Here is a 22646-nt window from a genome sequence, read left to right as displayed (position 1 = left end):
TTCTATTAGTTCATTTTCATCAGAAATCAAAGAATAAAATATTGGATTCTGCAAATAAGCCTTATAAATACAGGTATTATTCTACTTCTCATGATTAGAGGAGGTAACAGGGATGCATCACTCTAGGCAAAACAAAAGGAGAAACTTAATTGAGCCATATGGCCATGTCTGTGATTTCTCCATGCCAACCAAAGGGTGAAATGCACAGAAACACAAGCAAAATAAATATATCTACTCTGTTACTTTAGATAACTTACTGCCTGACTCTGGTAAAAGACCAAGACACGGAAAAGCCAAACTGATACTCGACTTCACAATTCTTCAGGAGAACTGGTGGTGAATATCATCAGTGTTATACCCAATGCAAATAATGCTAATGAATGATCAGGTTATTATCAGAGTTGCCAATCTTTGCCACACTGGCAATTTAAACTATTTTTTTTTTCTTTTAAAAATTTCCCCAATTCTTTTTGTCCTTTTGCCTGCATACACATAGTTTTGGTTACAGAAACATGTTCCTTCACTTAATTATGCCAAATAAATACCAAACTCTTCCTTTTTCTCATAGAGAAAGGAGTTTTTATCTGTTTATAAAGCTCCCAAAATAACTGAAAATCTAAAATGTTCAGATCCCCCCCAACCCATTTATTTGTGTATTTGTCCATTCGCATTAATGAATATGGAAAGGCAGCTAGATATAATAAAAAAATGTCAGACCTTGAGGCCCAGTCAGCTTGGGTTTAGCCTAGTTTAGTTGTGAGTTGTTTAAACGCATTGAGCCTTCTTTTTTTTTAACTTATCTATGGTACTGGAATATTTATTCCTGACTTGCAATATAAGTATAAAGATTGAGTTATAAATTTCACATGAGACCAATCCCTAGCATAGCTGCTGGCATAAAATAGTCACTCTGTAAATGGCAGTGATTATTATTCATTCATTTCACAAATATTTATTAAAGCTCTGCTACATTCCAAACGCAGTAGTTGGTGGTAGTGATACAAAGATGAATAACATATGTGCTTGTTCGCAAGTGGTCTCACCAACTCTTGGGAGAGATAGACAATTAAATGATAATAATAGGTAGTTAGTGCCATAATGCAAACAATTGGAGCTAAGTAATCGGAAGATGGTTAATGAAAACTATTTGGATGTTCATTTGGAATATCATTTGGATACAGTGTAGTAGTGTAAGTACTTGAGCTTTGAAATGAAGCACAACTGGTTTGAAAGCCTGTTGTTAAACTAGTTGTGTGATGTTTGTACAAGTCTCTTATCCATCCATACAATGAAGATAGTATCTGTCTTTATATCAGACAAGAAAACAAAGACAGGAAAAAATAGGGCCCAGGAAAGGCAATTCAATAGAAGAATTTTACATTCTAGGAAACTAGTTACAAAGGTATCAAAGAATTAAAAAACCAGCAGATTTACACTGGTGGAAAGTCACTCCTAAGAGAAAAGGCCTGAGATGCAGGACACACAGCTGCTAACTGACAAGGCACTGCTTAAAAGTGTAGAGGGAGAGATGCCCTGGCTTTCCCTTCTCTGCAACTCCATTTTCACACCAATGCCTCCCATTGATAACCTAACAGGAAATCAGATGCAAGGGAGCCTGGGAAATTTTCTTTTCCCAGACAGTCCCTTGGGATAAAGAGAGGATCAGAGGATGAGAAAAAACAAACAAACATGTGAGGTCAGAAAAAACAAATGACTAACACAGCTATAATCAGTTGGAGTAGAGTTAAGTAATACAATATACAGTAAATATGTAACAGGATGCTAACAATCAACATTCAATGAAGGTAGCTACGTATATTATTGGGTAATATACCTTCAATCCTAATGCTCTTTTTATTCTCAGTAATAGAGAATTTGGGAGATTTAACTAGTTGCAATGGCCAGCTCTGGACATTACACATGTAGATACTGCAATCTCTATGTGATACCAAATAAGATGTGAGATTTTGTCATTAAATCAACTGATTTTTAATTGACTCAATTGCAGAATTTTCATGTACTCTTTACTCAGATTCACCAATTGGTTCCATTTTGCATTATTTGCTTTCTCTCTCTCATTCTTTCTGTATATAGTCTCGTCCCCTGGTACCGAGGGGATTGGGTGCAGGACACCCCACCGAGAATACCAAAATCCTATGTTTCTCAACTCCTTTATATAAAATGGTATAATATTTGCACATAACCTAAGCAGAGTCTTTTGTATAGTTTAAATCATTTCTGGATTACTTATAATACCTAATACAGCATAAGTGCTATATAAATAGTTGTTATATTGTATTGTTTATGGAATAATAACAAGAAAAAAATCCATACAAGTTCAGTACAGACCCAACCATCATAGGCCTAACTGCATAGTACATGTCAGTAACAATGTCACATTTTTTTCAAACATTTTTCAAATATCCAGTTGGTCAAATCCTCAGATGCAGAACTTGTGGAAATGGGATCCAACTTGAATAAGCTGGAGATACTGTGGTCCTTTAACTATTACTAATTTTTTTCTGTGTATATTTCCTAAAAGCAAGATATTCTATATTATATAAACAGAATGCAATCCTCAAAGTCTGAGAATTAAACATTAGTTCAATATTAGTGTCTAATCCATGGTTTACTATACTGTATGTTCTACCAATTGTCCTGATAATGTCTTATAGTTTTTTGTGTGTCTTTTTTTATTTAAATGGCCCAGGATCTAAACCAGCACCATACATTGCATTTAGTTTATTTTGATCAGGAAGAATTACTCAGTTGTTTTTTTTCTTAACCTTGAAATTTTTTAAGAGTATACATTAGTTGTTTTTGTAAAATATCCCTCAGTAGGAGTTTGTCTGATGTTTCTTCATAATTAGGTTTTGGTTGCACACTTTGGACAGGAATACCATTGAAGTGATATTACGTCCTCCTCAGTCGGTGACATCTGGAGACACATGATGTCATTCTGTCCCAGTATTTTATTCTCTCCACATCCATTCCCCCATTAGGAGAAAACTGGGCAGCGGGAAAAAACAGTGTCCTGACCCTGTTCATTAGAAATCAACTGACGACAGGAAGGACGCTATTGACCCCTCATACCCCTGCTTCCCTTTTCCCCAGGGAGAAGGCTCCTCCTCCTCCCCCTCCTCCTCCCCCTCCTCCTCCCCCTCCTCCTCCCCCTCCCCCTCCTCCTCCCCCTCCTCCTCCTCCTCCTCCTCCTCCTCTTGGTGGGCGACCCTCGCGTAAAATGCCAGCAGCCGCCAGCTTTGGGCACCCTGCCCTCCCCTCCCGGTCCAGGAAGAGGCAAGAGGGAGGGCTCAGCCCCAAGCTGAGTGGAGCGAGGCTATCAATTCCGCATGACAATAGGGCAAGACGACCTGGACGCTGAGACCTTCCTGCTGGCCCCGCAGGCCTGGACCGGTTCGCCTGCCAGTCTACAGAGTTTGCACTCTCCATCCCAGGTTAGAGTGTGTACCAGTGTTTTCAGTATAGTTATTATTTTTCCCTTTGTAATGAATAAGTAATTTCTATGGAGATATTTTGAGACTACATAAATATCCTGTTTCATCCTCATTAGTTGTAAATCCATTGATGGTTTTCTCATCCCATTATTAATGTTATATTTATTGGTTGATAGTCTATTATAAGAGCTTCCATTTCTCTTTCAATATTTATTTAGTCATTTATTTCAGTATGGACTCCTCATGAGCTTTTATTTTATTCGATGGGTTTTAACCTATTGCCTTTATTATTTACATTCATGCTCAAATTTTCTACTAGAAGCTTCTTCAAGCTGGTTCCTATAGCCTGCTGATAGGTGCTGGTAGAAGCCCCTTAAAACCGGTTCCTGAATCCTCTTGCTATCTCCCCATCTGTGTTTGGGCGCTTCCTTCCTTTCTGAATCCTGAGTATGTTTTAGGCTCATTTTTCACTTTCCTTGACACAACTCTCAAATTAACCATTTTTTTAAAAATTAACCCTCCTTTAGTGATAAATAAAATTTAAAAACTAAGATAGAGATATATGTATACTTGGGAAATATGTCTGTATTTACAAATATAGGTAAATAATATAGGTATAGGTAAATGTGTAGATATTAAATATGGGTTTATACTGACACCCCCAATTTCAATCCAATACCATCTTCTACTATGACCAATACTGATCAGTACTGAAATCATTTATTTTTTTCCTCTGGGAAAACATTTTTTTTTCTCTATTACCAACTTCAGATAATTTCTTATCATGGGTTCTTATATCAAGAAGATTTTGTTTTGCTCCAATATATTTGACTCCTAATACAATTTCATGTTATCTTTGGATGTGTTTCTCAATAAATTCATGCCCTTTCTTAGTTTAGTAATTTAAAGTTAAACTAAACTTTTTAACTTTAGTGGGGTGGCATTGGTTGATAAGGTTATGTAGGTTTCAAGTGTACATTTCTGTGATACATGATCTGTATATTGCATCATGTGCCCACCACCCAAAGTCAGATCATCTTCCATCATCATCCATTTGGCCCCCTTTACCCTTTACTACTGCCCCCAACCCCTCTTCCCTCTGGTAACCACCATACTATCCTCTGTGTCTATGAGTTTTATTCTTTTGTTTGTTTATTTGTTACTTTCAATTTTATATCACACAGCTTGCATATTTCTAATGATTAACTAGGAATGATGAGATGAGTGTCTCTGTTTGTAGGTGCCTTGTGATTTGCTCAAGTTCATCTGTTCTGAGCACTCTTTGTCTTCCAGTGGATTGCTCTGTGTTCTCTACTAAGCTGAAGCAATGGAAAAGTTTTAGACTTGTTTTTGTTGTTTTCGCTTTTTATATATATTGTATTTGTTTTGTTTTGTAATTATTTGTATTTCCTTATGTGCTTTTTGCTAGAAGGTTAGCTTCTAGATTGAGTCCAAGACAAACATTCTTCTTCCACTCAGCAAAAACATGGAGTGTGTTGTAATTCTCCCTATCACTGTTAAACATCCTCCCCACTTACAGCAACTGATTGCTTTGCTGTTTAACACTTTCTCACTTATTAGTGAGATTGGCTATGCACATTTGTACAAGTTTGTATATATTCACTAGAGGCCCAGTGCACGAAATTCGTGCACAGGTAGGATCCTTAAGCTTGGCTGGTGATCAGAGCTAATCTGTGGGGTGACCAGCAGGGCGATGGGGGGGGGGGATGACTGGCACCCGCCTTGGCCGGCCTGGCACCACCCGCTCACCAGCCCCACCCCCCACCAAATGGTTGTTCCGCAGGTTGTTCCACCATTTGGTCTATTTGCATATTAGGGTTTTATATAGATATATGTGGGTACTCTTTGTGTGAGGAAGGATGTGGGTTATGTTAGAGCAAAGTTTATTGAAATCTGCGGAAATCTGGGGGTAAAAGGAAGAGAATATGTGGAATGACTATCACATTATCACTGGGAAAGGCATGTTTGTCAGCAGAAAACAAATTGGTCAGGGACATGCTTGAAGACCCTAATAAAATGAAAAAAGTTAAAAAGGAGAGATTAAAACAGAATGTTAAATGAAACTGAGTAAAAAGATTTGTGAATAGCATTAATTACTAGACTGAGTCAGATTGGATAATATGAATTGATACAGTAGGTCATCAATATCTTTATGTGATTTATGCCAAAAACATTCAATACAAAGAGAAAAGAAGAGAGATAAATAGATATATGTGTTTACCTAAAATTTGGAATTGCAATTTTGATTCAGCAATGAGTAAAGGAATCTAAGCAGCAAATAAGTACAGAATTGAAATTATAAACCAGGAAGTTGAGTTTGAATATACAAGTAAAGGAAAAATGAAGGAAGTGACAGACTGACCCTACATGGAGTGCCATGTTATGAGTAATTTATACAAATAAAAAGTTGACTAATTGGCAAGGTTAGAAAGCTATACAAATAAAACATTACTGTGAAAGAAAAAAATTCAGATGCATTTCCTGGTGGAAGGTATCCAATGAAGAGTCGTTTTTTAGCCAAAACCGGTTTGGCTCAGTGGATAGAGCGTCGGCCTGTGGACTGAAAGGTCCCAGGTTCGATTCCGGTCAAGGGCATGTACCTTGGTTGCGGGCACATCCCCAGTGGGAGGTGTGCAGGAGGCAGCTGATCTATGTTTCTCTCTCATCAATGTTTCTAACTCTCTATCCCTCTTCTTTCCTCTCTGTAAAAAATCAATAAAATAAAAAAATATATATATAAAAAAAAAAGAGTCGTTTTTGATGTGATGAGGCCACAGAACAGCTAGTTAAGTAGGCTGTTATTCTAAGGGTGAAAGGGGAGCTAACTGAAATGGAAGCATACTCAGAAAGGCAATGTCAAGGTCTGAATAGTTGATACACAAATGTGTGACATTTACCCAGGCTAAGCAAAAGAATGTTCAAATGCATTATTCTCCAACATTTCTCATTCAGCACTTACTATCAGTGACTAGTGAATATCCAACTTTCCAGAAACAGAGACAAACTCTAAGCCCTTATTATGGTACATGAGAAAACCAATCAGCTTTGTGGTGGCAAGTTGATTACATTGAGACCCTTCCACCCTGAAAGGGCTATCGATTCCTCTGTACTGGAACTGGTACATAATCTATCTGTGGAAATTACTTTCCTGCTCACAGAGCCTCGGTTTGGACCATAATCTAGGTGCTTATGGAATGTTTGGTCTTCCAACATAGGATTCTGCAAACCATTACATTGGGCCAAAGGACCTACTTTATGATAAAGGAGGTTCAATGATAGACACAATACCATGAGATCCACTGGTCCTATTAAATATTGGACTATCCAGAAGCTACCAACCTGATAGAGCAATGCAATAATCTTTTGAAGGCAAAGGTGAGGAGCCAATTTGGAGATAACACCCTGCAAAGATGTGGCACAAATATCCGAACACAGTATACCTTAATGAATTCATTGAATATATTCTTTTTTTTTTTTTTTTTTTTTTGGTTAATTCTCACCAGACGTTACTTTTTTCCATTGCTTTTCAGGGAGATTGGAAGGAAGGGAGGAAGGGGGAGAGCAAGAGAGAAACATTGATGTGAGAAAGACACATTGACTGGTTGCTTCCTGCACACACCCTGACTGGGGGTAGGGAGCAAACCCTCAACCCAGGTACATGCCCTTGACTGGGATTCAAACCTGTGACCCTTCTATGCATGGGCCAACACTCTAACCACTTAGCAACACTGGCCAGGGCCATTGAATATGTTCTTATTTATGAAAAAAAAAAGTATATATCAAACCATAACTCCCAACTATGTGACCTTATATTGAAAAGTTATGATCTACAAAAGAAAACATTGGTAGAATAATGACTATATTTTATCCCTGCTTCAGCAAAAACCACTGGCACAGCTATCTTCCTAGCAGTGATAAATACCTAGTTATAGATTCCAAAGAAATTTCCCTTTGGCTGGAATTTGGCCTGTTGTATAACCCAACATCCAGCATCATTAGATTTTATATATATATAAATTCTGAATTCAAAAAAAATATAACCAAGGCTGTACTTCACTATGAAAGAAACACCCACATTTTCCAATGCACTTCATTTGTAAATAAGATGAGCTAGTAAGCCATACACATGCTATTGTGCCATCAATAGTAGGCTCATTTGTATGTTATATGAATTGCCCATGTACATCCCCTATATAAGGTAGAGCATTTTCTTCACTCTTTGTGTGAAGCTTATAGTAACATGACTAATCCCAAGTTCAGACTTATTTCCAACTATAGGAAAAAAGGCATTATATATTGCTGGGTTTTTATTATATAGAATTATTATACCCCATCTGTTAAGACTATATCATTTTGAAAGATAAAGAGTGTTCTAAGATACAGAGTGGTTTTATTCTCTTTGCAATTTGAATGGGAAAGAAAGTGATTGTTGAAAGTAAAAAAACTTTTAAAAAAATTTATTTAAAATTTCATTGTCGCCTGTTCGGTATGACTCAATGGTTGAGCCTTGACCTATGAACTAGGAGGTCAGGGTTCGATTCCCAGTAAGTGCATATGCCCAGTGTGCGGGCTTGATCCCCAGTGAGGGGTGTGCAGGAGGCAGCCGATCAATGAATCTCTCTCATCATTGATGTTTCTATCTCTCTCTCCTCTCCCTTTTTCTCTGAAATCAACAAAAAAATATTTTTAAAAAACAACTTCATTGTCAATATATGTACATAAATTAGCCCAAGTTGATCTAGTACCCCAAGTATAATTTATTTGCTACCTACAGAGTACAAAGTGGTGCATTAGATATTGAGGCCAAGTGGTAGCCTGAGACCATTTTATCAGCTTTTCTAACTCCATTTGCAATAATTGTCCATACTTCACCATTAGCATGTATTATTGCTGACCAGGCACATTTATTGTTTCTTGTGCATATGCCTCAACAATATGTGTTTCCCTGTGACCTAGCATGATCTTACCTTATTTTTACCCCTGAAATTACTAATGTTGAATTAAACTATGTTTTGAATGTGTAGTGCATACATGTATCTAGGGCAGTACAGTAATGTGGATTCAGTAGATCTCAATCGGACCAAATATGACTAAACTAGAGGCCCAGTGCACGAAAACATGCACTGGTAGGATCCCTAGCAGCTGCCAGCTGCCAGCCGGGGCCTCCCTCCGTTCACCCGGCCGCCTGCCACTGCCACTGCCAGCTGGGGCCTCCCTCCCTTCCCCTGGCTGCCTGCCTGCCTCTGCTGCCGCCACCAACCGGGGCCTCCTGCCACCACCGGCCAAGATCTCCCTCCCTTCCCCCGGCCAGCCCTGCCCCTTGTCAAACTCCCTGACAACCTCCCAGTCGAGGGTCAATTTGCATACTATGCTTTTATTATATAGGATGAATGGCTGCTCTCCCTTTACTGTAATATGTCTTTAGACTGCCAGAATAAGTAGTAATTTACATATATGATCCCCGATAAAGCTCTCCCAAAGCTCTATAAGTCTTGTATCAAGCCACAAATGATCAAGTCACATGACTCTTTTATCTCTTTACTAGAGACCCAGTGCATGAAATTCGTGCACAGGTATGGTCACTAGGTCTGGCCTGTGATCAGGGCCATCTTCCCTGGCTGCCCTCAGCCAGCCCCGCCCTCCCCCCCGCCACCACCCACCCCTGGTTCCCCATTTGCCATAAGGTTATTGGAGCCTGCAGGTCAGGGGGAGGGACTGAGAGGTCGGCCATTCCAACCACCTCCCAGCTCCACCCCCCACCACCACCCACCCCAGTTCCCCATTTGCCATTGGGCAACCGGAGCCTGCTGGCCAGGGAAAGGGACCAAGAGGTGGTCAGTGTGCCTCATAGTGACTGGTTGAGTAGTCGTTCTGGTCGTTCCACAGTTAAGGTCAATTTGCATATTACCCTTTTGTTATATATGATAGAGGCCTGGTGCATGGGTGGGGGCCAGCCTGCCTGCCCTGATGGGGTCCCCGGATCAGGGTTGGGTGTCCCTGGTGGGGGGCGGAGCTGGCCTGGGCGAGGGACCACAGTCATTCTGATCTCTGGTGATTCTGGTTGTTCAGCCATTTTGGTTGCTGGGGTTTTATTATATAGAATTATCAGTTCAACTCAGTTATTTATTATTATTTTCTTTGAGGTAGTTGATTATTATTTTAATACTCATCAAAGGATATGTTTTTTGTTGATTTTTAGAGAGAGGAAGGGAGAGAGAGAGAGAGAGAACCATCCATGTGAGAGAAACATTGATCAGTTACCTCCCATACATGCCCTGACTGGGGATTGAACCCATAACTTACGTATGTGGCCTGACTAGGAATCAAACCTGCAACCTTTTGGTGTACAGGGCGATGCACCAACCAACTGAGCCCCCTGGCCAGGATAAGCCCAATATTTTACATTGAGTAAGGTGCAATTAAATTACAGTCTCTAAAACTTATTTTAAAATTTTCCCATAATTGTTTACTTTCAATAAAATTTTATTGCATATCACATCTATATCAACTCTCCAATCTATCTTTTAAGAGTTAACAAATTATTAATGGATGCATATGATATTCAAGGATATTGTATAGAGTAGCACACAATTACCAGGAATAATACAAGAAGAATTATGTATAGTAACTTAATAACCTCCATTGCTAAAGAGTAGAATGTAGTTAGGATGCCTATGTAACTTATTCCAACTGGGAGACTTCTAAGAAGGAAAGAGGTTATTTCATTGATACAACAGATATTAATTGTTGGTTATTCTAAATTTTATTCATTAATTTTTTTATCAAAGTGAAACATTTGAACAAACCCAGTATTAGTTTCTTAGTTGATGTTTGCATGCCAGTAGGAGACTAAGACTAAATATATAAATGTTGGAAAAGTCTTACTGCTATGGAGTTTGCCAAACACTTCCCCTGGTTTCTCATGATTACCTGGGGAAAACAATGAAGAGTGTAACTTGATTGATGTAATTGGAGATATCAACAGTGAGTTTTGATGATTAAATTTATCCCAACCTTTCTCATTGTGCCTACGGCAGCTTTCAGTAACCTGAGAGTGAGTTAAGCTTCTAAACACTTATATACACACTACAAATTCTATTTTACTGCACAATTAGAAACACAAATGATTTCTCTATCTTCCACATTGCAACATGGAGCCAGAACAAAGAACTGATTTGGTAAGACCACATTTAAAACTTCTGGAAATTCTCGTGAGCATTTTGAGAAGACATCTATACTAATAAAAGGGTAATATGCTAATTAGTCCAGATGTCTTCCAGAGATCCATCCAGACGTCCTTCCGGACAAAGCCACGGTGGCGGGGGCCAAGGCAGAGGCTGGCAGTGGATAGCAGTTAGGGGCGATCAGTTCGGCAGGGGAGGGCAGTTAGAGGCCACCAGGCCAGCAGGGGAGAGCAGGTAGGGGCAACCAGGCCGACAGGGGAGGGCAGTTAGGGGTGATCAGGCCAGCAGGCAGAGGTGGTTAGGGGCGATCAGGCAGGCAGGCTTAGAGGTTAGGGGCAATCAGGCAGGCAGGCTTAGAGGTTAGGGGCAATCAGGCAGGCAGAGGCAGTTAGGGGCAATCAAGCAGGCAGGCAGGTGAGCAGTTAGGAGCCTTGCGAGAGGGATGTCCGACTGCCGGATTGGGCCTAAACCGGCAGTTGGACATACCCCGAGGGGTCCCAGATTGGAGAGGGTGCATGCTGGGCTGAGGGACCCTCCCCCCCGTGCATGAATTTTGTGCACCAGGCCTCTAGTTATGCAATAATGTCGTATTCCCTGGATCCTGAATATCATTACCTAGTAGTAGTATGCTTAGATTAAAGAATACCTTTTGGTTACAAGTTGAAAAGCCTGTGAGTCCAAAGATCCTTTGGCTGAGTTCAGGGTGAGCTTTTCATATAAACTATTCTGATCCACCCATTATTTTTCCTTTCACATACACACAACCCAAAGCTATGGAAAGATTCAGCTTATACTCAATGCACTTTTAGTAGGCATTATTAGTGCTCACCAATATTCTTACCACATCAGTTTTTTATGCAGAACTTTTGAAAGGCTTGTTTTTAACAACTAAAATATATCAAATTCATAAGCCTGACATTCAAGTCCCTCTATAAATTAACCCCAATTCTCTTTCCCAGAATTACTGCACATCATTTCTCTTCATATACTTATGCATGGACAAACTCTTTGGTTGTTTTAGTTATTTCTATTTAACTGGTAGCATCATTTTTCTTCTTTCACACTCTCTGATTCTTCCCTCCATTCCCTCTAAATTAAGCAACTGTCTGGAGTGCAACCTTTTGAAATCTTTTAATGACAAAGTCAAGAAACTTCCATCATTTCTCTACTGATCATGAGTTCTCTACCCACTTAACTCTCATCATGCTTTGAGGATGTCTTTTAGATTCATATAAAATCAGAGTATTATATTATTACTACTTAAGTTATAATAAAAAATACTATATTGTTATACTATTACTGTATTTGTATGACTGACAGATTTCTCAATTGTTAGGTTCCTAAGGGCAGAAACTAGGACTTAATCATCCTTTATTCCACAAATTTCCTAGTTCATGATTAAGGAGCTTGAGCTTATTAACACAACCTAGAGAACATTAGGCTACTTGAGCAGTTTCTGACTTTGGTCCTTGATATTGTGCTGGCTCAGAGCTTAACAGTTCTTATCTTTTGAAAATAACACTTACCACCAGCATCTTCAGTTGACAATGGATTAAGCAAGTGTGCCATCTAACTAAAAACAATAACTTGCTATAAATTATAAACATTTTCATTATACCAGAACATCCTATATAATAAAAAGCTAATATGCAAATGGTCATCATACCCTTGCGCCCTCGTGCCCTCACACCCTCGCGCCCTCGTGCTGGGGCCGGGGGACCTGAGGCTGCGTCCCCCACCCTGCGGGGGTGGGGCCAGCCGGGTCTGGGTCTCATGCGATTTCGAGGCGTGCGTGGGTGGGCGGGGCTTGACTCTGGGTCCCAGGGGCGCACCCCAGACTCTGACAGGAGGGAGATTTTCATATACATTTTACTAATTTTCTTTCATCTCTGACACCTATATTATAGAGCAGGCATCCTCAAACTACGGCCCGCAGGCCACATGCGGCCCGCCGAGGACATTTATCTGGCCCGCTGGGTGCCGCTGCCTGTCCTGCTTAGTAGCCGACTCGTCCCGGGCCCGCAGTGTGCATAGGAATTTGTTCATAGTTTTTTTTTTAAACTATAGTCCGGCCCTCCAACGGTCTGAGGGACAGTGAACTGGCCCCCTGTTTAAAAAGTTTGAGGACCCCTATTATAGAGAAAGGGCAAATAGCAATATTAAAATATTTTCTCTAATTAATTCCCTTTTAATATGCACAAATTTTGTGCACCAGGCCACCAGTATTAATTATAATTTTTTTGCCTTGATTTGAGTTACTAAACCCTTTAGGAAATGAATTCCATCTCCCAATAAACTAAACATAGTATTACACAATTAAACATTTAAATTCCACAAAATAATTATTGAAATAAAAATTCTATCCTATATAATAAAAGGGTAATATGCAAATCTACTGAATGGCAGAACAACTAGTCACTATGATGCGCACTGACCACCAGGGGGCAGATGCTCAACACAGGAGCTGCCCCTGTTGGTCAGTGCACTACCATAGGGGGAGTGCCATTCAGTCAGAAGCCCTGAGCCAGGCTCACGGCTTGCGAGCGCAGCAGCGGTGGCAGGAGCCTCTCCTGCCTCTGTGGCAGTGCTAAGGATGACCAACTGCGGGCGGAGCAGGCCTTAGCCATCAGTCGGACATCCCCCGAGGGCTTCCGGACTGCGAGAGGGTGCAGTCCGAGCTGAGGGACACCCCTCCCGGGTGCTTCAGGTTTCTATTCTATATATAGAAAAGGGTAAGTGACTGGCCAGTAGCTAGTGACCACCAGGGTGCAGACACTCAATGCAGGAGCTGCCGAGTGACAGCAACTTTGCAGAGTGCCCTCTCACACTCTGGGACCCCTTGGAAGGTGTCTGACTGCTGATTTTGGCCTGATTCCCGCAGACCAGGCTGAGGGACTCCACCTGCCAGAGGGACCCTGCTCACTCCACAGATGGCCTTCGAGCCCTGATGCCACCCTTGATGTGGCCGGCCGGGGAGGGACCGCGGGAGGTCGGCTCCAGGGCATGTGCAGTCCATCTCACCCAGTCCTGCCCCACTGGCCACCTTCTAATTAATTTCCTTTCAATGTGCACAAATCCATGCACCAGGCCACTCATATTTCCATAATAAGTGAGACTGAGTAAATTCAATTTTTCAAAAAGGTTTTCTGGTGGAGTGGGATGGAGGAAATGGTCATGTTTCTCAATTTATTGGAAGAGAAATGCCTTTTCATTTGAAAAATGTAAAATATACTTGAAAACTCTCTTTTCCCCTTATTATTGATTTAGGCTATCCATTGAATTCATAACCAAATTTCAAAAATAAAATTTAAATCTATACCTATTCATAAACTTTTAAAATTATTTAATTGTTGAACACTTATGAAAACATAGTAGCAAAAGTGGTCATTCCTCTTCATGCTGCTCTTAAACCTACATTATTTGGAAAATATTTATGCTGGCTGAAATGTCTTTGCTTTGAAATATTTATTGATAGTGAAGAATGAGATATCGAAGAACATATTGAGTCATAGTCCTGTGGCATTTCCATCAGAAGAAATAAACACAGAGTACATTAGAAATCCAAACATGATGCTCAAACATGTGAATTAGTAAAATAGTTATATCAATTTGGCTTATAATTAATATCCTTAAAGATATAAGCTGTCACCCAGCCAGTGTGGCTCAGTGGTTGATCATCGACCTATGAACCAGGAGGTCATGATTTGATTCCTGGTCAGGGCACATGCCTGGGGTTGTTCAATCCCCAGTGTGTGGTGTGCAGGAGGCAACTGGTCAATGATTCTCTCTCATCTTTGATGTTTTTATCTCTCTCTCCCTTTCCCTTCCTCTCTGACATCAATAAAATAAAAAATTTTTTAAATTACTATTACTGTCCCTTTTTATAGATAAAGAAACTAAGGCTGTTTGACTTTGGGTAAATCACTTCACCACCTTCTTCCTCAGGTTATACCAATTATAAACCAAGTCCCACGGAGGAGCCACAACAATTACCTAAATATTCATCATTCCATAAGTTTGCTGAGCACTTACTATATGCCAGACACTGTTCAAAGTGCTTAGGATGCCTCAATGAACCAGACAGACAAAATCCCCCAACCCTGTAGAATTTACATTCTAGCTTTGGGTTGGTGGTGGGTACCAGAACTGTACTCTTAGCCACTGTGTACAGCTCCCCACCCTAAAGGACTTGTAAAATCTCTTATCTTTATACTAGAGGCCCGGTGCACGAAATTCATGCACTCAGCCCAGATTGTGAGAGGGCTCAGGCCAGGCCAAGCCTGGACCTCACCGGTGCACAATTGGGGCCGGGGAGGAACGCAGGAGGTTGGCCAGCCAGGGAGGGACCACAGGAGGGCTCCAGGGTATGTCTGGCCCATCTCACTCAGTCCCAATCAGCCAGATCCCAGCAGCAAGCTAACCTACCAGTTGGAGTGTCTGCCCCCTGGTGGTCAGTGCACGTTGTAGCAACTGGTTGAGTGGCCTTAGCATATCATTAGCATACTAGTGGCCCGGTGCACAAAATTCGTGCACGGGGGAGTGGTGGGGTGTCCCTCAGCCCGGCCTGCACCCTCTCCAAACTGGGACCCCTCAGGGGATGTCCAACTGCCAGTTTAGGCCTGATCCCTGTAGGATCGCAATCCAGGACTGCTGGGTCCTAACTGTTCACCTGCCTGCCTGCCTGCCTGATCATCCCTAAGCACTGTGCCTGCCGGCCTGCTCGCCCCCAACGGTCCTTCTCCCCACCCCCGCCAGCCTGATCACCCCCAACTGCTCTCCCCTCCTGGCCTGATCAGCCCTAACCATCTCTGCCTAGGCCGCACCACCATGGCTTTCTCTGGAAGGACATCCAGAAGGTCTCCTGGTCTAATTAGCATATTACCCTTTTATTAGTATAGATTATGCTTTGATTGGTTGAATGGCCGACTGGACAACCAGACACTTAGCATGTTAGGCTTTTATTATATAGGATGAGATTTTTTTGCATTCTCAAACAGTGATATATTTCAAAATAAGGAGCCTATATCTTTAAAAGAAATTGAACCAACTCATCCAAGATCACACAGTTAATAAGTGTTATTCCAAAATAGAGCCCAGATTTATCAGACGCCAAAGTCCAGACAATTTCTCTACATTATGCCCAAATAAAAATGCTTTTCTGCTACTTCCACTGTGCCCTATGGTTTATTTTATATAGGACCCTGTCAAATTAGTTTGTCTTGGAACTGGACAAATAGGTCAGGCAAAAGAATAATGGGATATAAATATTTTTCAACATGTAAAGAACTTGTTTAATGTTGAGAATAACAGTCTTTACCCAGTATGAGATAGTTTTGCTTTGTTTCACTTTGTTTTTTAAGGTTTCAATAGAAAGAAAATATGAAAAATCTAATATACACTTATTAAATATTTCTAATACTGAAAGATTGTTGGAAGCTTCTCTTTATTCTTCCCCCACCCCCCAAAAAAATATCCAACTGAAATTTTCACATTGCATTTCTATTAAGACTTCTATTTCTTTGTTCTATATACATCTAAGAAAATTGTCTCTTATGGTGAAATGAAAACTTGAAAACTCCTCTGAGAGAATAGGCCCATAGCCAGTAACTAGTCCCTTAAGGCCCCTGCATGGGACTTCACATTACATTTCACCCGCATTGCTACTGCTCCCTTTTGTGCCGTCACCTCCTATATGTTTCACACCTCACATTCATGCACCTCCATACCTTGGCCCATACAGTTTTCTCACCTTGTCATACCCTCCTCTCACCCTCTGGGAGTCTATACCCGCGTTCCCAAATGCCACATTCTCCAAGGAACTTCTCATGATCCTTTCATCTCACCTCAGGATTTACATAGACTCTTCTGATATTAGCTTACACAAATATTTCCTCAATCACTAAGCAAATGTTTATTGAGCTCACTTTTGTATTTGATATCATTTTTGTGGTTGGGGTTTGGAGAATACCTTGAAGAAGTTGACAGCTCCTACCTAGTATTTTGGTTATGCATGGACAGGTGTTATTTCCTCATCTAGCCTGAAAAGTACCTGAGGACAAGGATATATATGAGTCATCTCTGTAGTCCACACAATATTTAAACCCATTACTTGCACATAACAGGTGCTCAATAAATAGTTGAAATAAATGTATTTTATGAGTAATGAACAAAAAATTAAATAAATGAGTAAAGGTTAATATAAAGTTACTAGAGGCTCCATGCACCGGTGGGGTCCCTCAGCCTGGCCTGCGGGGATCAGGCCGAAACCAGCTCTCCAACATCCCCCGAGGGGTCCTGGATTGCGAGAGGGCACAGGCCAGGCTGAGGGACCCCACTGGTGCACGAATCCATGCACTGGGCCTCTACTATGCATATAAGATCTTTGGTTAATCTCTTCCCACCCTCTCCCTTTCCCCCTTCCCTCTGAGATTCATCAGTCTGTTTCATGTTTCCATGCCTGTGGTTTCTGCTCCTGTGTTGAGCATCTGCCCCCTGGTGATCAGTGCATGTCATAGCTACTGGTCTGATGGTCGAACGGTCAGCTGGTTGCTTAGACTTTTATATTTATAGACTAGAGGCCCGGTGCATGACATTCGTGCAGGCGGGGTGGGGGTTCCCTCAGCCCTGCCTGCACCCTCTTGCAGTCTGGGACCCCTTAGGGGATGTCTGCCTGCCGGCTTAGGCCCATTCCCCATGGGGAGCCGGCCTAAGCTGGCAGGCAGACATCTCCCGAGGGGTCCTTAGCGCTGCAGTGGAGGCAGGAGAGGCTCCCACTACAGCCGCTGTGCTTGCCAGCCATTTGCCAGCCGTGAGCTCAGCTTCTGGCTGAGCGGCGCTCCCCCCATAGGAGCACACTGACCACCAGGGGGCAGCTTTTGCACTGATCATCTGCCCCCTGGTGGTCAGTGTGCATCATAGCAACCAGTCGTTCTGCTGTTCGGTCATTTGCATATTAAGGTTTTATTACATAGGGTGATTAATACAATGTGATAAAGTTAATAGAGTGTGGTTGTTGTGCTCCCTTTATAAAAAAAGAGAGAATAATTGTAAGATTTTATTAAATTGATTAATTTATTAAAGAAAAGGAATAAAATATTCAAAGTACCTGACAGATCTTTGGTGTTCAATCAGAGGTAGCTATTATAGCCACAGTAACTGTTCACAAAGGAAAGATCAGATATAATAGTGGGTATTTTTGTTATTAATAGCAAATAAACAGGATTTAAAAAGAGAGAGAAAGACAAGAAGGACAGATAGGCAACAAAGTGGGCTCAAAACATTGTGGAAAAAAGTTCAAAAAAACAAAAAGAAAAATAGAATAATGAAAACAATCTACCTAAATCCTAAGTAGGATTTATATCACTATATATATTTCCAGTTCTAATAACCAATGATGGAAGGACATTTGTCTTACATAACCACTTCTAGAATTACAAGATTTTGACAGAATCATACAAGATAGAGGTTCAGAAAAATCCACCTCTTCCCTGTTGGAACATTCCTTTTGTTATTTAGAACAATGGTTACGATCAGTAAGAAGCAGCCCATAAATACTAAAAAGGAAATAATAGAGAATGTAGAAACAGCATATCTTGCAGAGTTTACCTGGATTGTAAGTAGATTAGAGGAATGATAGCAAATTCTAAAATTCTGAAAGAATAGAGTAGCCACAAATATTACCACATTTGTAACAAACTATAATTAATAAATTCAATAATTTTAAAATTGAATACTTCTTAAAATATAAGCCTTATAAAAAGGAAACTTATTTTATCAAAAATTGTAGACTTAAATTTAAAAATATATCTTCATCTTATAGGCATAATGCCTGATTATCCTATAAGCATGTGAATATGGTGCCTATGCAATTGAAATGCTGAAATAATTAGGGTGAGCTTACATGAAAGCTAGGAGGCTGTGGTCCCACACACAGCTATAGCTGTGATAAAACTGTATTCTGGTGTGGTCTGATAATTCACTTCCTTTTATTGAATACATTCCTCTATTTTCAGAAGCGTCAATGATCTGAACAAGCAATAGGCAACATATCTTGAGCTGAACTCCTGCCCAAAATTAACCCCCATCACTTTCCATAATTTGAAATTCATTCTTTTGCGTTTTAAGGGCCATTTAGTTCAAGAGTTCCTTATTAAAAGACAAAAAAGGGGAAATCCTTATTATCAACTAATACCCTAGTTAATAGTTAATAGCTAGCTAAGAACAAAGCCCTAGGAAACAGGATAGGTACCTGGAAACGAGAAAACATGGTGAAGGATGGGAAGGGGTGAGCTATAAGGAAAAGAAAAGGGAAAAGGAGCAGAGGGGGAAAAGGATTAAAGGAGTCCTGGTTGCCTTACAATTTCTCTGGTCGGGCTTTGGAGCCTACATATATTTGCAACCATTTTCTTGCGCACAGGTAGAAACTATAACGGAAGAAAATTACAGAGTAGACTTCATAATACAATTTACACAAAAGCAAAACAAAACAAAAAAACAAAACAAAACAAAACAAAACAAAAAAAACACAAATCAACCCAGAAAGAAATGAGACCTGTTTGAGATTCCATTGAGTGTCAGGAAAGGAACTGGCCCCATAATGAATTTGGTAGGCAGTGGAGGGAGAACCAAATGACTTCTTGGTTCCTGGGTCAATGCTCAACCACTGAGCCACACTGGCAGGGCTGAATTCTCACTTTTATCCCAAAAGCCCAAGTATCTCTGAGGCTTCTGGAACTGCCAAGGGACCATCTAGGTAGATATCATTAGACTTCCTAGAATCGATTCAAATAGGAGCTATCTAAATCTCTTTCTGGATCCTAAGAAGATTAGACATACAATAAAAAATGAGATAAATAACGTAAAGTGCTTGTCAGAGAGCCTGATATTGCAGATTTCAATAATTGGTAGCTCCCGTTGCCCCTGTTGCTAGACAAAATAACTGAGAAGTTATCAAGCTTAAGTTTCATCTTGTCTTTGTTCTGGCTCTAAGTATCTGTACTAAGTTAACATCAAAGACATTTTCTACTTTCTGTCCTCATTCCAAATATGGGACATGTAATTTTATTTAATTCCTCTCGTGTACGAAATAAATGGCTATTTTGCAGATTTAAAATGCTATATAAACTTCTGAAATTATTTTCCTCCCTCTATAGAGTAACCCAAATTTGATTCACATGCTTTGACTGTCCTTACCAATTCCCTTTCTATGGAATTGGTGTGAGAAAAGAGTGAAGATAAGGGAATACAAAAAGTTCAGTCACTTTAAACCAGCTGATGAGTTTATTAACATTATGAATGTTGAGACATGAAGAAACAATTCTATTCTTGTCCTAACTTGCCAGGGAACATAAACTTCTGACCCTTCCAGTCTTGGGTCTTGTTTAGGTATATATCAACTCATGTGTGTCAGTACCTGGACTTACACCAGACTTCCAGATAACCCTCTGTTTATCCTTTGAAGGACTCACCTCTCCAGATCTCATGATATTCAACTAACATCCGTTGTCCAAAACACCAGATGGGACCAGATCTCCTGCCGTTCATCTTCCAGACCAACTGGAATTCATTCTCCAGACCGTCTGACATCAGACTGATAACTGTCCTTGACTAATCCTAACCCTAAGAATTCAGGATTGATCATTCTCAATCATGTACTTCTTAGTATAAGAACTCTTAATTTTCCTTCTTTGGAATACTCCCAGGTTTTTGCCTCGCTGCATTTCCATTTTGCAAACCATAATACCCTTGATGTACCATGCAACAAGGAGTCCCGGGTTCAATTCCCAGTCAGGGCACATGCCCGTGTTGTGGGCTCGATCCCCAATAGGGGGTGTGCAGGAGGCAGCTGATCAATGTTTCTCTCTTATTGATGTTCCCCTCTCTCTCTATTTCTTTCCCTTCTTCTCTCTCTCTAAAATCAATAAAGTACATTAAATAATAATAACTATAAAGACCCTTGATTAAATATTTATCATTTCTTTCTAGCCAAAGCCTTCAAAACTCTTTTTGAGTTTGGTCAACAGATGACATGCCTCAAAAGCTAAATCTATTCCCATGATTCAAACAAAAGATGTCTCCAGGTTAAATGGCAAATATTTTTGTTTAGGAAATATTTAAGTGAAATATGTATGTGTAGAAAACATTTAAGCAGAAAAACCAATCACAGTATACTGAAATGAAGGGAGGGCTGCAGAAGACAAAATTATAATCTTGGTGTCTTTCTAAGGAGAAGGTCAATGTTTACTGAAAGGGATGTGTTATTGAATAAAGACATTAAAGTTGAAATAATGCAACCTTATGCTTGCAAGCAATATTTGCATTAGAAATGGATTGCAGGTTCAAGTGCCTTAAACAAATAGGAGGTTTGTGGTGATATCAGAAAATAGCCTTATTCTTCTATCAAATTCATTTTATGGGGCCAGTTCCTTTCCTGATGGTAAATGGAATTTCAAACACATCTTACTTCTTTCTGTTGACTTTCAAAAGGTAAATAAAAAGGAAAAAAAAAAAAAACCCTCTGGTCATGTTTAGTCCCACAAAAAAAGTTCATTTCAAGATTAATATAGCTAATTCGCTTTGAACTTCATTTAAATTAAAATTTATTTCCTCCCACTACAACATATCCAACGCCTACCGTCGGGACAGTCCAGGTTTTATCTCTGCTTTCTTTCCTAGTCTCTCCCAACCTCTCCCCACCCCACACACCCATCTCTTCCCTCACAACTGAACAGGCCGCTTCTGTCTCCTCCGAAGTTGAAACTTGTAAGGGAGGAGTTATGGAGGCAAGAAATTTTATCCTTGCTTCCTTTGTCAAAGACAAGTATGTAAAACTGACTCTCAGCCCAGCCAGCATGGCTCAGTGGTTGAGTTGTCAACCCATGGTCATGGTTCAATTCCCAGTCAGAGTACATGCCCAGGTTGCAGGCTCAGTCCCCAGTGTGGGCGTGTGCAAAAGACAGCCATTCGCTTGTTCTCTCTCATCATTGATATTTCTATCTCTCTCTCCCTTCCTCCCTCTCTAAAGTCAATAAAAATATATTGTTAAAGCTGACTCTCATGGCCACTTTGGTGGGTCTTTGGAGATCCCATCCTTCAGTCCTAATGTCACCTGCAGTGTCCTTGGCAGGGTAAATGCACCTTGCACCTCATCTGACTAGTCACACACAACTTCTTCAAATTTTGACATGCAGCACACATCTTTAGCCTCTTTCAACTGAGGTCTCAAAATTGCTCTGTGTAATCCAATCAGTCCATAGCTAAGACAACCCCAAACTAGCTCTGGCTGGCCCACATTGACGGGGGTGCCAGTACTTTTAAAACAGAGCCCTCTGGCCCTAACCGGTTTGGCTCAGTGGATAGAGTGTCAGCCTGCGGACTGAAGGGTCCTCGGTTCAATTCCGGTCAAGGGCATGTACCTTGGTTGTGGGCTCATCCCAGTAGGGGGTGTGCAGGAGGCAGTTGATCAATGTTTCTCTCTCATCGATGTTTCTAACTCTCTATCCCTCTCCCTTCCTCTCTGTAAAAAAATCAATAAAATATATTTTAAAAAATGAAATAGAGCCCTCTACCCTGGCCAGTGTAGCTCAGTTAGTTGGGCATTGTCCCATGCACTGAAAGGTTGCCAGTTTGATTCTCAGCCCGGGTTGGAGGCTCCATCCCTGGTAGGGGGCATGCAGGAGGAAGCCAAGTGATGTTACACTCTCACATCGATATCTTTCTCTTTCTCCCTCTCCCTTCCTCTTTCTAAAAATGAAATTTAAAAATAAATAAATAAAGTAAAATAGAGCCCTTTCTTCTTTCTGCCTCCCAGCAGATGGATCCACCCACAGCCTTTTACCTTTTAGATACCAGTCCCCTGTGTTCTCCAAACTACAGAGGACAAACATAGTGCACTCCGAACAGATTTAAAGCCATGCTCACTAGGCTTAAGGTCGGGAGAAAGAACACTTCACCCTGCTCTGAAATTGAAAAGTTTGCAGGTGTCCGC

General features: G+C 40.6%; 1 protein-coding gene across 4 annotated transcripts in view; it reads left to right on the top strand.

Annotated features, from left to right (window-relative positions):
• Positions 1–22646, top strand: part of PYROXD1 (pyridine nucleotide-disulphide oxidoreductase domain 1) — a 56930-nt gene that overhangs the window by 2687 nt on the left and 31597 nt on the right. The window contains exon 1 of one of the 4 annotated variants that reach the window (XM_080661248.1): positions 3254–3455. The exons of 2 other annotated variants lie outside the window; for them this stretch is intronic. In XM_080661248.1, the coding sequence (XP_080517374.1) occupies positions 3351–3455 (105 nt within the window). In that variant the 5' untranslated portion in view covers positions 3254–3350. Of the gene's footprint in view, positions 1–3253; positions 3456–22646 lie in introns of those variants that run through there. One more of the 4 variants, XM_080661249.1, reaches the window with a different exon arrangement.

This window comes from Plecotus auritus (assembly GCF_963455305.1).
Source record: "Plecotus auritus genome assembly, chromosome: 3".
NCBI classification, from domain to species: domain Eukaryota; kingdom Metazoa; phylum Chordata; class Mammalia; order Chiroptera; family Vespertilionidae; genus Plecotus; species Plecotus auritus.
This window is presented reverse-complemented; position numbering and strand designations above follow the sequence as displayed.